This window comes from Rhipicephalus sanguineus, chromosome 11 (assembly GCF_013339695.2).
Source record: "Rhipicephalus sanguineus isolate Rsan-2018 chromosome 11, BIME_Rsan_1.4, whole genome shotgun sequence".
NCBI lineage: Eukaryota > Metazoa > Arthropoda > Arachnida > Ixodida > Ixodidae > Rhipicephalus > Rhipicephalus sanguineus.
The window spans coordinates 5,499,412-5,513,703 of record NC_051186.1 but is presented as its reverse complement, the minus strand read 5'-3'; the positions used below and the strand labels follow the sequence as shown (position 1 = coordinate 5,513,703).

Sequence of the window (14,292 nt, the reverse complement as noted above, 5' to 3'; positions counted from 1 at the left end):
TCAATGTGTTCATGCTATCGTTTTCTCCTGCAATTTCACGAGTTTCCCCATACGTTCCGGGCCAGAAAGTGGGAAAGACCGTGTTATATAATTATTCTGCGCTCCACTGCTGACAGTAACGTAGGCAATTTTTTTTTTTTTGGGGGGGGGGGGTCTGCCGTAGCACGCCAGCGACTGCTGATGCCAAGCGCTGGCCACGAGTCTTCAGCGCGCGTCAGGCTCTCCATCCAATTCCTATCGATTTGGTAGCGGCGAGTGTGAGGATGGATGGATACAACTTTATTTGAAATAATCAAAGTGAGTGTGGTTGGGCTCCTAGACGTCCGGGAGCCCCCTGGCCGACATCTCTAGGCAGGCCCGGTTCACCAGCCTCAGCTGGTCGTCCGAGCCAGTGGCCCGAAGAGCGGCCTCCCACGAGGAAAGGGAAGGATTGGGAATAGGGTCTACCACCAGGGGCTTTGGGCAGCTCCACAAACAGTGGAAAAGATCAGCCCGGGGAGCCCCACAAGTGGTGCAATGTGGGTGATGGAGACCTGGGTAAAATAGATGTGCCAGATAGGGGGAAATAAATGTTTTCGTCTGGAGCTGGCGCCAGACCGAGCTCTGATTAGGGGTAAGGGAATAGTGAGGGGCAGGTGAATCTAGAGTGCCACCTAACTTTGAGTGCTTGATTGCTCTCGATACAGTTACGGGACCAAAGAGGGTGATTGACGATAAGCAGGTGCTGATAATCCCCGTATGTTATTTTTACTCCTTTCTTTGATGTTTTTTCAGAGGACGTCGTTCCAGGCCACACGTGGACTATATCTTCCTATCCCGGCATGCTTATGTCGTGGGACAGCTTTTACCTTACTTCTGGAGGACTCGTAAGTTAGTTCATTGTCTCCGAATGTTTTTTGAAACGCGGGAAACTGTGCGCCGTAGCCGTATTATCTGCCACAAGAAAAAGTGATTGCAGGTTTTTGTTTTTTCGGCAGTCGGAGATTTAAAAAAATACGGTGTCAGGAAACTCGCCCTTTTCCGCGAAAAGTTTGCCATTCTTACTATACAAACCTCGACTTGGCCTGAAGGTCACAGAACTGTAGATTTTGCCTTACCACATTGCGCCTGCTTAAGATAAGCTTTATTTTCACAGTGAGAGTTTTAATACTACTGAATGTCTGAAAAAGGAACATCCACTGCATGTAACCGTTGGTTACATGTAGTGCATTCACGTGTACAAAGTGAATGGTTACCATTCACTTCGTACATGTGAATAGCCGGGGCAGCGCTGGTTTTTTTTTATGTGTAGGACAATTTGCTAGAAGAGGCACGACTGAAACCACTTTCGGAACCAACTGTAGACGATTTTCCGCAGCGGCGCACGGGCGCTGCCATGTTTGATCACGTGATCCTTACTGGCCTTCCCCCTTCCATTTGCCTTAGCCAATGCCTCCTTGAATAGATGCCCACCGCGTCGCTCGCTTTCCCATTGCGGCGGCGGTTCCCTCAGTTCTCCACAAAATCCGTGAGGCAGTACTCGTAGCCTGACCGACTTCTGGCGGCAGCGGAAATACGCTTACCGCAGCAGACGATGTCGTCAGTTCCGCCGCGCGCCGCGTCTGGCACCTCCGAGACGGTAACAGGCGTGATGGCGATCTCGGAGGCAGCAACACGTGACCTTTGTTAGTTAGTAAGTAATTAAAGTTAGTAAGGTGTTTCTATTCCCTTTTAACACAGGGCGGGCGTTTTAAGCGCCACAGGAAGAAAAGACCATTGCATCCATTACAGACGTGCGCTATAGGTGGCGCTCGTGACCTGACCGCGGAGAAAAAAAGAGGGAGAGGGTACGGAACCGGGTTACCGGACCACGCGGCGGGCATCTAGTCAAGGAGGCATTGTCCCAGCCAACGCATTGGCCCAGCGAAGCGGCCATGGCCGTATCACACAAGCTGGTTGCAGCAGGGTGTAAGCAGGTCACATGCTTGCGCAGCAAAACATAGTTCTCATGTAATCGCCTCAAAGTTGAAAACCTTGAGGCATTTGCGTTTGTTTGGTACGTACCACGCCACAACGATAAGCGATATGTTTAATCTACTTCGTATTTATGGTGTATGCCTTTAACTGTTTTATTAACAACCGCCAGTAGCTGGGGTTACAAGACAACATGGCAGCACCCATGCAGACGCGACAGCCCGCTTCGATCCGAACTCGCGCTTGCTACTCGCACACTTTCCTCACAGCATTAAATAAATGGCAAAATCGGCCATCGCTTTGTGTCAGTTCACGCTGGAGAAAAAGCGTCAGGTATGCTTTGTTTTTATTATTGCGATCAGTTGTGTTTATTTAGTCATGCCTGCTAAGCCTTGTCTGCGACAATATAAGAATGAATCTTGAAAACACTGCAAAATACCGAGGAGTACATTGCTCTTGAAGCTTCAGGACGCGAATATAAAGCAAATAAATGCGTAGGTTTTGAACTTACGGGCCACACAGCGCAGGAAGACTACGTGATAAATTCGAGGCGGAACGAAACTGCATCCACAGGTGCCGCCATGTTTACTTTTCGGGCGCTGCCGTCTGCTCGCTTATACTCGCGTGCGCGCAGACGCTATTGGAACGCCGAGCAGACGACACGACGCGGATGGAGGCATACTGAGCAGCGCTACCAAAGGCCACGGCAGGAGGATGGCCATGGAGACGGCCACGGTAGGGGACGGCCACGGTGCGGTGGCGCCATCTAGTTTTGATTGAACGAACCAGCTGCGGAAAATCGTCTATAGTGTTAGGCAACTGGAGGAAAGGAAATGTTTAAGCAGATATCACAACATATTTTATCACAGTTAAATATCATGTTTAGAAGTGAATAAACTGTACATTCAGATGGCAGAAAAGGCTATAAAACATCGAGCGTGTACCTTCTTTTAACGAATTTTCGGTTTGTATTAATATCTGATGCATATAAGCGCGGTGTCGCCCTCCGTGGTAGCTGCGCTCTTGAGCTCGAGGTTGCGGGCGAGATGCCAGCCCTGGTAGCGGCGTTCCCATTGATGCGAAATGAAAAAAAAAAAAGAACCCGTCGCTTAAGCACTCCGTAAACAAGCCAAGCTGAAACGTGTGGCCCCATTCTGTGTCGAGTACTGGGATCTATTGAAGGTCCCCCTGTTGTAGCTTTTGATTTCTCTATCATCACACTTAAGAGACTCGTGCTTCAAACTTTGCGTTTGGTGACGTTAGCCTAAAGGATATTAGGAACGCGTAAGGATTTTTATGGGTAGCGATTCGTGCTGCGGGGCGTGGGGGGGGGGGGGGGGGGGGTTATCATCCCTAGTTGTATGTGCTGACAAAAGCTCAAAGGCAACTGCACGCGCAGAGACCCTTCGAGGTAGCCAAAACTGGCGTTGCTTCTTCATTATAGCTTCCGCGCACTCACGGACCGCCAAGTCTTTTCACCTCCTATCCACATACAGCGTCGCTCTTAAAAAGAAAAAAGGAAAAAAAAATGCTTTTATAGACTTGGTTCTTGCTGCGCGTTGAGACATTCTGATGACATTGGTCCCGGCAGCCTACCTTCATGTGCCTCATCAAATCGTACATTACACACGTGATGCTAAAGAGCATAGTTTGGACGAGGCCTGGTTGCGTAGTGATGAAAGATAGGTCCGTGAAACACCCTGTAGCTTTTCTTATTTTCTCTTGCGTTGTGTACAGGTAAGCTTTCTTCTGCTTTATTGTTGTTGCTTTTTGTATTATGGTAACTTACATGCTTGAAAGCGTGAGATCGACCGCATAACCACCACGAAAATTACGTGGGCAATCTTCCCGCGTTTCACGAATACAGTGTTACCTAGGCATGATCACTTTAGTCTGCACGAGTCCGCAGCTCTGAGCTGAAAAATTCGCAGTGTACGGCATATATCATGTCTGTTATGAACATAACGTTGGAAGCCGCCACGGTGGTCTAGTGGTTACGGTTCCTTGACTGCTGACCCACAGGTCGCGGGATAGAATCCCCGCCGCGGTGGCAGCATTTTCATCGGAGGCGAAAATGCTCCAGGCCCGTGTCCTTAGATTTAGGTGCACGCTAAAGAACCTCGGGTCGTCGAAATTACCTGAGCCCTCCACTACGGCGTCTCTCATAATCATGTCGTGGTTTTGGGACGTAAGACCCCGACAATTATTATTATTACGTAACGTAGGCAATTACGGAGACACAATTGTTGAACAACAACGAGGAGCTGCAGAAGCAAGTGACTCCCAGCGGCGGAATCCCCGGATGGATAAGGGCAGCAGTCGCTTCCCGCCTCGCTACGTCCGGTGAAGAATGGGTGCGCATTATGGCTACCGAAAACGGCGGCACGTGAGTATTGCGTTAGAGTAACTTGCTCTTGACTAACGCGTAACTTTTGAGTAACTTGACTAACGCGCGCTTTTTTTTTCACCGTGGAGATAAAGATGCACGAGTTGTGCTTTGTTTAGTTTTGAAGCGACTGAACATTGCGTGTGAGTTCAAGAGAGTTCACATGACGAATGAGGCTTAAAGAGAAGCGAGACCGCTAGAAAAGGAACGTCGCTTCAGTCGTTGCTACGACAAGGTGCCTTCCCAGCTCAGTACAGCTACTGTGTTACTTAGTGAGTTTTTTTAAAGCACGCCTCGCTCTCTCTCCTCCACCTTCCGTTTGGTGAAGCGGAGGACACGTCTGTGCGCAAAAAAAGGAGGGCGGGATGAGAGTAGAAGAAGAAAGTACGAGAAAGGGAGGTTTCGGGTTGTATGGCACGGTAGGAACGGAAGTGTAGCGCTAATGTTGGGTTTTTTCAAGAAATATATGAAATGCATGAATTACGACAATTCTTGGGCAAGTAGACAATGCCAATCAAACGAAGGTTGTACCCTAGAGATGCAGCTGCTATGTAAGAACTCTCTCGCAATATCAATTTCAAAATAAAAAGGCCGAAGGTATGGCGAAAAATATGGCACCCGCCGCAACGTTAAAGTCGGAGTGACAGCATAGTTAGTAGAGCGTAGCTGTGCACACGCACTGCTCGCCGGTTATCGTCGGTTCTTGTGGATAAGCTTACTCGTCCCTATAGGCCTGACTGGCTGCCCAGGCGGCGCTGCGAAAACGGTGCCAAAAAGCGCCCCCTACGACAAGTTCTTTGGTTTCGAGTAGTCAGACTGGCGGCCGCATGCAGCACTAAGCGCAGATGCGCAATGGAGCCGCCGCTGTCGGTTGTGCTGCGCTTTGGATCTCGGCCAGTTTCTGGCGTGGCTGAGTTCTTCAGGTCAAGCAATCTGCGTAACCGCAAGAAGCTCGTCATCAAGTATGTTTACGACGTGCAGGAAATTGAAGGAACCATTTTGGCGCGCTGCAACTCGCAAGTGCAGCGAATCTCATACGACGTTGAACTCGAGTTAAGTTTTACGAGGCATGCTCGCGCGATTAACGACAGTGCATAAACGAAAAGATTGCTGTTAAGAAAGCCGACGTGATTTGCATTACACGACGAAACGGAATCAAGAAAGGTCCAGTGACGAAGGCTAGCCGTCGGCGGCCCGAATGAGCGCATTCGCGTCGTGTGCCGTTTTCTGCCGCATTCAGTCGCAAACACACTTTTTCCCCTTGCACGGTTGTAATTTTCAACATTTGCTTCTAGGGAATTCGTGAAATTCTGTCAGCGTGCGGTGGCGGTCAAGAAGCGACGGCGCGCAATGTTTACAGCCGGCCGCTGGAAGCAGCCGGCTGTAAGCTGCCGGAAAAATCGTAGGCACATCGCAGGGTGACTCATGGCATCGTTTTTCTCGTTTCGCACGAAATGCCGGCTGCATATCCTCGTGATCGCCGTCGGCAGCCACGGCGTGCCGCCTGGACTGCACACAGGGAATATATACATATATAAACGCGTGCACGCGCGTACGAAAAGTAATCAGCACGTTGCGTTGCAAACCACGTTTTGCTCGCGTACTCACTTCACGCGTCGGACGGCACGTATCCAGCGGTTCCGTCGCTCCACTTCGTACGGCTTTCAGGGGAACCTGTAAAACCGCACATTAGGATCCTTACCCCCATGTTCGAGGCAATTAACCACGCAACAATAACGGCGGCGACCGCGCTTCGGGACCGCGCGCTGCTCGGAGCCGTCGCCCAGACCACCTGCTTTCGGCACGGTTTGTTGAAGCAGGGATCGCTCGTCAAACATGTCAGACTCTGCAGGAATAGCGGACAAGTTCCTGCGTACGTTTTAAGCACTTTTTGAGCCTGAAAGCTAGGCGCAAAATTAAGTAAAACGCTTAAAGCAACTGAGACCTGCGTAACTCGCCGGTCGGCGTCCATTTTTGACTACCCAAGCAACTTCGGCGCACGCCACCAGGCTCCGCCACAGTACTCAAAACTCCAGCGCGTCAGCCCTATACCGATTGAAGGTGAGGGCATCATACAACGTCTGCTAAGGGCAGCAGTTGCTATCCTATGGCTGCAGCGACATCTCTTGATCCGCGAATGTTAATGAATTTCATTCTACAGAAAATAAGCCGTATTACAGCCGGGATCCGTGTTTTTGACAGCCACTTTACTCAAGAATAATGTTTTTAGTGATGAGTCATATATAAATGCAGGAAACCTTTCATTTCGCACAGCGAACCGTTTTCGCAGTGTAGTGGTAATCACGGTTCTTTTAGCATAAGATGGCTAGAAGAAAACAAGGTCCCTAAAGCGGGTGGAAGTCACAGTAGCTTTGACATAGGTCATTTTTCCTAGCAAGTGGAGGACCCGTGGTGTTCGTTAAAAAAAAATGTTATCAACTAGTCGTCGGCAAGATGCGTATTGCTTGGATCCTTGTAGTCAGCTTTGCTGCGATATGGCGCGGGTACTTCGCAAAGACCACGCAATATACTGATTTGTAGGGTCGACATGCAGAGAAGCAAATCAGTAGGGTACCTGAAGCACAATGGAGGGGCATTACCTGTGCTACCTGAACCATGCGTCTATTTTGCTCTAACTGTGCGCTTGATGTTACGTGTGCACTTGCAGCGCCAAACAGCTTTTTCTGGTGCGGCGGCCATTCCGATTGTAGCTCCGGTCTTAGCGACTGTGTGCGAGCCTGTAACGTATCCTGGTATGCGTTTGTGAATTGAGTCGTGCCAGGTGCTCAAAAAAAGCCTTCAACGTTTTGTTTGACCGCTCTATCTCACTGTCGCAGCTTCACAACACAGATAGAGGAGGATAAGAGACACCTTTCATGCAGGTGATCACGCTGCTGAAGGCAACATTATGTGATGAATAGTCGTACGTACATGTACAACCACCTGTATCGTCATAGAGATGTCATGCCTTACGGTTCCGTTCATTACAATAGAACGCAAGGGTGCTACACACTTCAGGAAAACATTCACACTGCACTAACCGCACGTTTTCAAAGGCGGCATTACATTTACAAAGAAATAAACATTTTAGCAGGTGTCGGCTATTCTCTTGCATTACCGATCAACACCGATCGTTCCTGCAAAACTATTTTGTTGCACCTGCCTGTAGACGCACGGCATGTGTAGTGCCCATCGTTCTAAATTTCATTGTACTTTTAATGCTTTGCAGAGCCAACAGTCAAAACTTAGTGGTTGATTTCAAGCTCTTCACTCCTGGGCAACCTGTCAGCGACGGTACACTTTACCTTCTGGAACGGATGCCGTGAGTAACAAGGCGTCCTGAATCTCTCAGAATATTCAACCGGTCCCTGTAACGCTGTCTCAGTCCTAAAATAATTTGAGTGGGCTTCAAACGTTGGTATTAGAAGCCGAAAAACCAGGAAGAGGAGCGAAGCGACTGGCGTTGCCTTCGGAACGATGCCAAGTAACAGCTATTGCAGAAAAAAAAAATTATGGCGGCTTCGCACTAATTGTGCCTAGCCTGAAGGAAGAGCGCAGCTGAGTTGCCTGCTTGTTTCTCTTTATTTATTTCTATCTTTGTTCTTTTTCTTTCTCTTTCGCTCTCTTTCTTGTATATCTTTTTTTGTATCTGCTTCTTCCTATTTCTTTCTTTCTCTCTCTATCTATTTCTTTCTCTTTCTCGATCTTTCTATATTTGTTTCTTTCTCTTTATTTTCTTTTTCTCCCTCTCCGCTTCTTTCTCTCTCTTACGCTTTTTATTCTCTATCTGTCTTGCTCTCTGTTTTCTCTATCTCTTTTTGTGTCTGTTTCTTTGTATCTCTTTCTGTCTGCATTTAATTCCCTTTATCTCTCTCTATTCTTCTTCTCTCGTTCCTTCTATACTTTTCTTGCTCTCCCTCTTTCTCTCTCTCTCTCTCTCTGTATATTTTTATGTGCATTTATGTTTTCATGTCTTCATTACCCTTTATTTCTCTCTGTATTCCTCTTCGTCTTTCTTTCCGTCTCTCTCTTTCTCTCTTTATTTCTCTCCATTTCTTTCACTCTCCCTCTTTCACGTGCTCGCTTTCGTTTGACACTCGCGCCTGCTGTACACGGTAGTGGGGCTGGCCCAAATACCTACCTGAGCAATTTTGCACGACGGAGCACAAGTTACCGATAACTTAAAACCGCTTCACTCTGAAGGGAATGAACAGAACGCTTGCATTTTCATGATGAAGTGTTTCTTTTTTCGACGGAGCATAAGCTACCGATAGCGTAAACAGCTCCGCTCTTTAAAATTAGAGCGGTTGAACGTGGTCAAACGAACTTTGTCGAGCGATATCTTGCGAGCCTCGTGGCTAGGCGGTCCCGCTCCGCCCGCTTCTTCTCCATGTCTGGTTCTGGCGCAGCTGTACGATCGTTGGGAGTAAAGGCCGACCCGCACGTACGCTCCCAAACGCGCACGGGAGCGCGTCAGCGCGCGCAGCCCGGGCGTCTCCTGCGAGTAATGGCTGTTTCCACCCAGACACTACGCGCGAAGGCGCACACGAGTGCGCGCTTCCTCATACGTGCACGACATCGTTTCGTACAAAATTACTGACAGTTCATCAGAATACTTACAAAACCTCATTCTGTTACGTTTTTTTATTGTTACATGCATGTAAAAGTAAATGAGAAATAAAACTTTTCACATGACGGATATCATCCGTCGGTCAAGCCGGTTCTGGTAACAGGCATGCCACAGTTGCGCATTCGCAGGGCTCCAAGCGCTTCCGAACGCGCGCGGTTTCAAAGTCGACATTAGATCGCCGCGAACACTCGCGTACCGAGCGCATTTTGCCGCGGTTGCTCCGTCTGCGCATGCGCGACCTTTCCGGAGCGCGTACAGCGCGCGCTCGGGCAGCGTACGTGTGGTTCGGCCTTAAAGCCGGCGCGATCTCATCGGCGAGGACATTGAGCGGTCTTTCGGGCAATGTCGAAACTAATTCGTGCGCCGCTCACGCTCGTCAGAGATGCTGGAATGACCAACGTTACTAGAACAAACTCAGTTTCAAAGCTCCGTATCTCCGCCAACGGAGGAGGGTGGTCCGAACGGCTGTCGCGAGAACTAGCGGCGCTGCAGTTCCGTCTTGCGCCACTATCGGCGCGTCGTCTGCTGCCACGGCATAACGCTGCGGTGCGCCGCGCAGTTGCTCGTGGCAACTGCGCGGCAACTTTCTTATTGTACTAGTTGGGTGGATGCTTAGGTGGATGTGCATAAGGTCGTCTGTATGCATTGGCCCGCGTGCGTTGTTCATTGATTGGCTAAGAATCGATGTTTGGTCTATATTGCCACGACCACTTCTTGTTTTATTTTGATGTATTCGGGTTTGACCACTGATCTGTGGGTTTGACCAGCAAGAACGGTTATCAACGCTCGACGCTGTCCGCGAAGCAGTGCTCGAGAAGCTTCGCGATTGTAGTAGATCGTTCTGGTAAGATTGCGCGCTGCACGCGAATGTTCCAGCTTTGTCGAGAGATAACGCCGCCACCAGCGATATCGCTGGAAAGTTCGATAGCGCCTGTATAAAAGCCGACGCGCTTGACTGCTTGTCAGTTGATCGACGGTCGACGCTCTGTTCGCCGCTATCAGTGTATTGCTGTAGTTAACTTTCAGTTTCCCGGCCACAAGTTCGGCCAAATAAAGTTTCATCTCGGACCTGCTGACTGCTGCCTTCGTCGACGTCACGACCCTTTGACAATATTTGAGCTGTCTACATTGCGCTTAACTTCCAAGCATATATGGGTGTTTCTAAGCGAATGAGGGTTTTTAGAGTAATTTTTATAACTACTACCACAATTTTAGCCGCTGCCGTCTTATCTAGACCAAGAACAACCCAACACATTTGTAAAAGCCTTTATAGTGCACAAAGAAGCGTACTTACTCGAGATACAAAAACGTTCTAGAAAAACAGTACTCATGTTTCTACACTTTATTGAAAAACTGTCTCGAAAAACACCACCAATGCTTTGCAATGGTTACAAGACACGTTTTTGCGACGGTTAAAGGGATACTGACCCAAAATCGGAAAATTTTACGAGAACTCGCTAAATGAAATCTCAGTGTGCAATTACATCGAATAGATGTCTTCTCTGAGCAATTTTTTCAGCGGATACATTATTTTCGGTGTCTCATCTTTCTACGTCGCATCCTTCTACGGCGCCTTAAACAATTCGAACAGATCGGCCGTGATGTGAGCACCGAGCAGTTATTCGCGCGTACTCTGTCGCTAGAAGAGTCGTCAGTATTCAACTTCAGTTTTTCAACTTCGCCGAGCAGATGTTCCATGCCCGCAGCACTTTACACTGTACGACAGCCGTTTGCGTTTCGTGCTGTAGCCGTTCACTACGCAGTTAAACTGCTCGTCAACTACAATTATCTTTTGCACAAGTAAGTCTCCCTTCCCGAAGCAAAGTGTGGGATTGGGCTAGTTGGTATTCCATTATTAAACTGCTCAGCGCAAAAAATTTGACACGGTACACATAGAAAAGACGAGGACCAGCGCTGGTCCTCGTCCTTTCTATGTGTACCGTGTCAATTTTTTTGCGCTGAGCAGCCCGTTCCCGAGCCGGCGAGTGTAAAATATTCTGCACACTTTGTTCAATACCTCGTCGTAAAATCTCTCGAAAATCCACTGCTTTGAAGGCATAGCGACAGCTGACAACTGATCGAATGTCAGTGTGATGCAACTCTCATTCTCGGTAGCGTATATATGCAATGCCTGGCTTTCGTTTTGCTGTTCTATTTCTGGCGGCTCCTCCAAATTGGGCACTGGGCTTTCGCGGGACGCCGTGCGTTTTGGGGGGGGGGGGGATTTGCGCCTAAACCCCGAACATTTTGGGATTGAAATGTGGGGTGCAAGTGCTGGGAACAAGCGCAGCACGGCACCTGGCGCGAGTTCCCACTTTCCACGTGGGATTGAAACTCCTTGTCCGGCAACGACACGACGATAGTGCTTTACAATGTCATCACTCTCAAAATGAACGTCACAGACCTTGCATTTCGCAGTAAGCTTTCTATCTTTGCGATGCAAAGCTTGAATGGCGTAGGGTCTTTTGCAGGTCCGAAGAAGTGTCGTGAAGCGGAGTCGTCGTTGCGGTAGCCGCTCTTGCAGCCCGGCGCAAAGCAAGTCGGCATACCGCACTGTGAATCTGTTCGCCCTCGTTACGCTTCGTACATCACTTCGTACAAGACGCTAAGCCTGGTCAAGAACAGTCGCAAAAATGACGAGCTAACAAAGCGCAGACGACGCTGTAACCCACGTGCGCTCGTACATCGGCGGCGCCGATCACAACAAGCGCCAGCCGCGGGAGCTAGACGTGACTGTAGCGCCACTAGTTCTCACGACCGCCACGCGGACCGCCTCTCCGGCGGAGCTTTTAAACTGAGTTTGTTCTAGTAACGTTGGGAATGACTACAGTGTACTAGAATAATGTCCTAGTGGGGCGAGCGGGAGGGAGCGCTACCATCACTTGCCCATGCTGCCTGTTCATTTGATACTTTTTCGATAAAACTTGGAGGCGTACGCATCTAGGCATGGTTTGCTCATATGGCACTATCTTATCAGCTTATTTAGATCAAGTGTTTGTTACGATGCGGAGACCATTTCTCTGCTTTATTCAATGAACAAAAATCGTCTGCCGTCGCGGTATTTAGTGGCTTTCGCACATCCGTGCTAAATCTGTGGGCTCGGAATTAAGTCTTGCTCCCAGCGGCAGCATTTTTATGGAGGCGGCATGCAAAAGTGTCTGGTCATTATGTGCGCATTAAGGAACCTCGAGTGGTCAAAATTAATCAGTCGTCCACAAAATGATCTTGTTAATTAAAATTATGCGTTCACACTCAAACTTACTTTAAATTATTTACCTCTCGCGGCATTCGCACCTTAACTTAGTACCCTGGGAGGGAAACCTATCTACAAGATGGAATGGTGCTTTTTATTTAATTTACATTGTAAATGACCACTTCAGTGCATCTTCGCAATACACGTAGTGCGTTTTTGGAATAGCTAGTCAGAATATTATTAATTAGTAATAAGTACGTCAAAGCATATATACCAAGTGCGAAGAGGTTGACTTCTGTGTGTGTGTGCGTCGATCAATATGTTAGAAGCAAGCATAGGCAAATCTAATTGCAGTATACATATCAACAAGCCAGCCTGGTTTCCTAGCATTAGAGATTTTTTATGTAAGGAACCAAACAAACTGTGACTGCAAAAAGAAACGTAAAACCGGCATGCTTCAGTATTATTCTATTGAGAGACCCTGTGAAACACCGGCGTAGCAAAATTAAAAAATATTGGTATTGGGGAGGGGGGGGGGGGTTGAAATCATCAACAACTCCCCATACCTTTTAAACTTGACATGTGCGTATATTCACGCCAGGCCCGCAGCCAGAGGGGGAGCCCAGGCCCCCCCCCCCCCCCCCCCGCGGAATTTTCATGACACATGGTGTTTTATCGAAAATAAATCATAAAAATAGGCGTTTTTTCAAATAGTCAAGGCTTTCAGAAGGTGCGCCCCCCCCCCCCCCCCCCCCGCAAAAAATTCCTGGCTACGGGCCTGATTCACGCACATATACAAACCACGCATGCACATACGTAAAGTGTGGTCGGACCCCCACCCCCGAAAAAACTTGTGACTACGACTCCGGCGCTGTAAAACGATATTATGTGCATGTAGTGAAAACTTCTTAGGAACGCCAGTGCTCCGCTATTAACTTATTGCACACGCAATGAAACCTCTGCCGCAGATTGTAATTACAAAAACAAATCCATAGTGCTGCTACAGTTATGAAAAACATCTGGCTGCACTATTTTCTGGTGCACCGAGTCATAATTTAATAAATACTGAAGCGTGCCGGCACAACGAAGTTCACGCTGTCTTTAATCATTGATATTAAGGCCACCAAGTGAATGTTGCTGAATTGCCTTGACAAAGCTAAACATCTCAAATACTGTTTGCACGGGACTGTGGTGCGGCGAAGAAATGGGATTTCGGAGCACCCGGCTAACAGCTGTGCAAGCCCGGAACATAGCAATCCGCCTTTATTTTTGGCATCGCATATAAAGTCAGCTCCTCCGATCAAATCGTATCTCCTATGATGTAGTTGATGTGTAAGAAGGCGGATATTTAAAATTTTCTGCCCTTCTATTCAGGGAAGAAAATTGAAGGTCATACGACATTGGTAACACGCAGTTCAGGCAGGCGCAAAACCATGAATGAACCGGAGGGACCGCGCGCCGGCTGCTAGGCAAAGGCGCAGCAGTGCCACCGACTGCGGCTACTCGCCTTTGCTTCCGCCGTCCCATTGTTGCCTAGTCTTGGTCGCGCCACTAAGATATTTAATACGTACTGATGGACTAGTTGGTGCCTCATGATATTTGGTGAGGCAGCGCACAAGGGACAAGTGTGCCTGAACTTTTATGTGTGCGTTCTTATATTCACGCACACATAAAAAGAGGCAAGCACACACGCGAGAATAGCTTCCAGCGCTTGTGTTTGCGTCATATTATGTGTGCGTGATTGTGTCGTTTGTGCGCTGTTTCACCAAATATCTACCTAGGATAATATTCTAGTACACTATAGGCATGCACTTGGTCGCGCTTGAAGGTCTGTTTTACGGAACGAGCCGTTCTTATATTGTGTCGGTACCTGGAGCTCTAAATGTAGCCGACGAGCCACTGCGGCAGCGACGCATGACGTGGGCGACGCGAGAACATTTGAAGCATATTGCCGGATTATCCCGCAGTAATCGGGGTTTTCGGGAACTTGAATAATAGCTTTCGTTCTGGCCTACCGCGTCATAAATACTCTCGGGTGGATAAAGTAAAGCAACCGAATTGAGGCCAAGGTTCACGATTTCCTGGCCGCCAACTGGCTGTATCGGCGAGAAAGTGAGTTGGTTGGCTCGT

The 14,292-nt window shown here is 48.5% G+C and overlaps 1 protein-coding gene across 1 annotated transcript in view; it reads left to right on the top strand.

Moving 5' to 3' along the window:
* The window catches only part of LOC119374248 (putative phospholipase B-like 2), a 45,032-nt gene that overhangs the window by 21,049 nt on the left and 9,691 nt on the right, over nt 1-14,292 (top strand). The window contains exons 6-8 of the mRNA XM_049410846.1: nt 775-866; nt 4,179-4,339; nt 7,569-7,661. Of these exons, the coding sequence (XP_049266803.1) occupies nt 775-866; nt 4,179-4,339; nt 7,569-7,661 (346 nt within the window). The remainder of the gene's footprint in view (nt 1-774; nt 867-4,178; nt 4,340-7,568; nt 7,662-14,292) is intronic.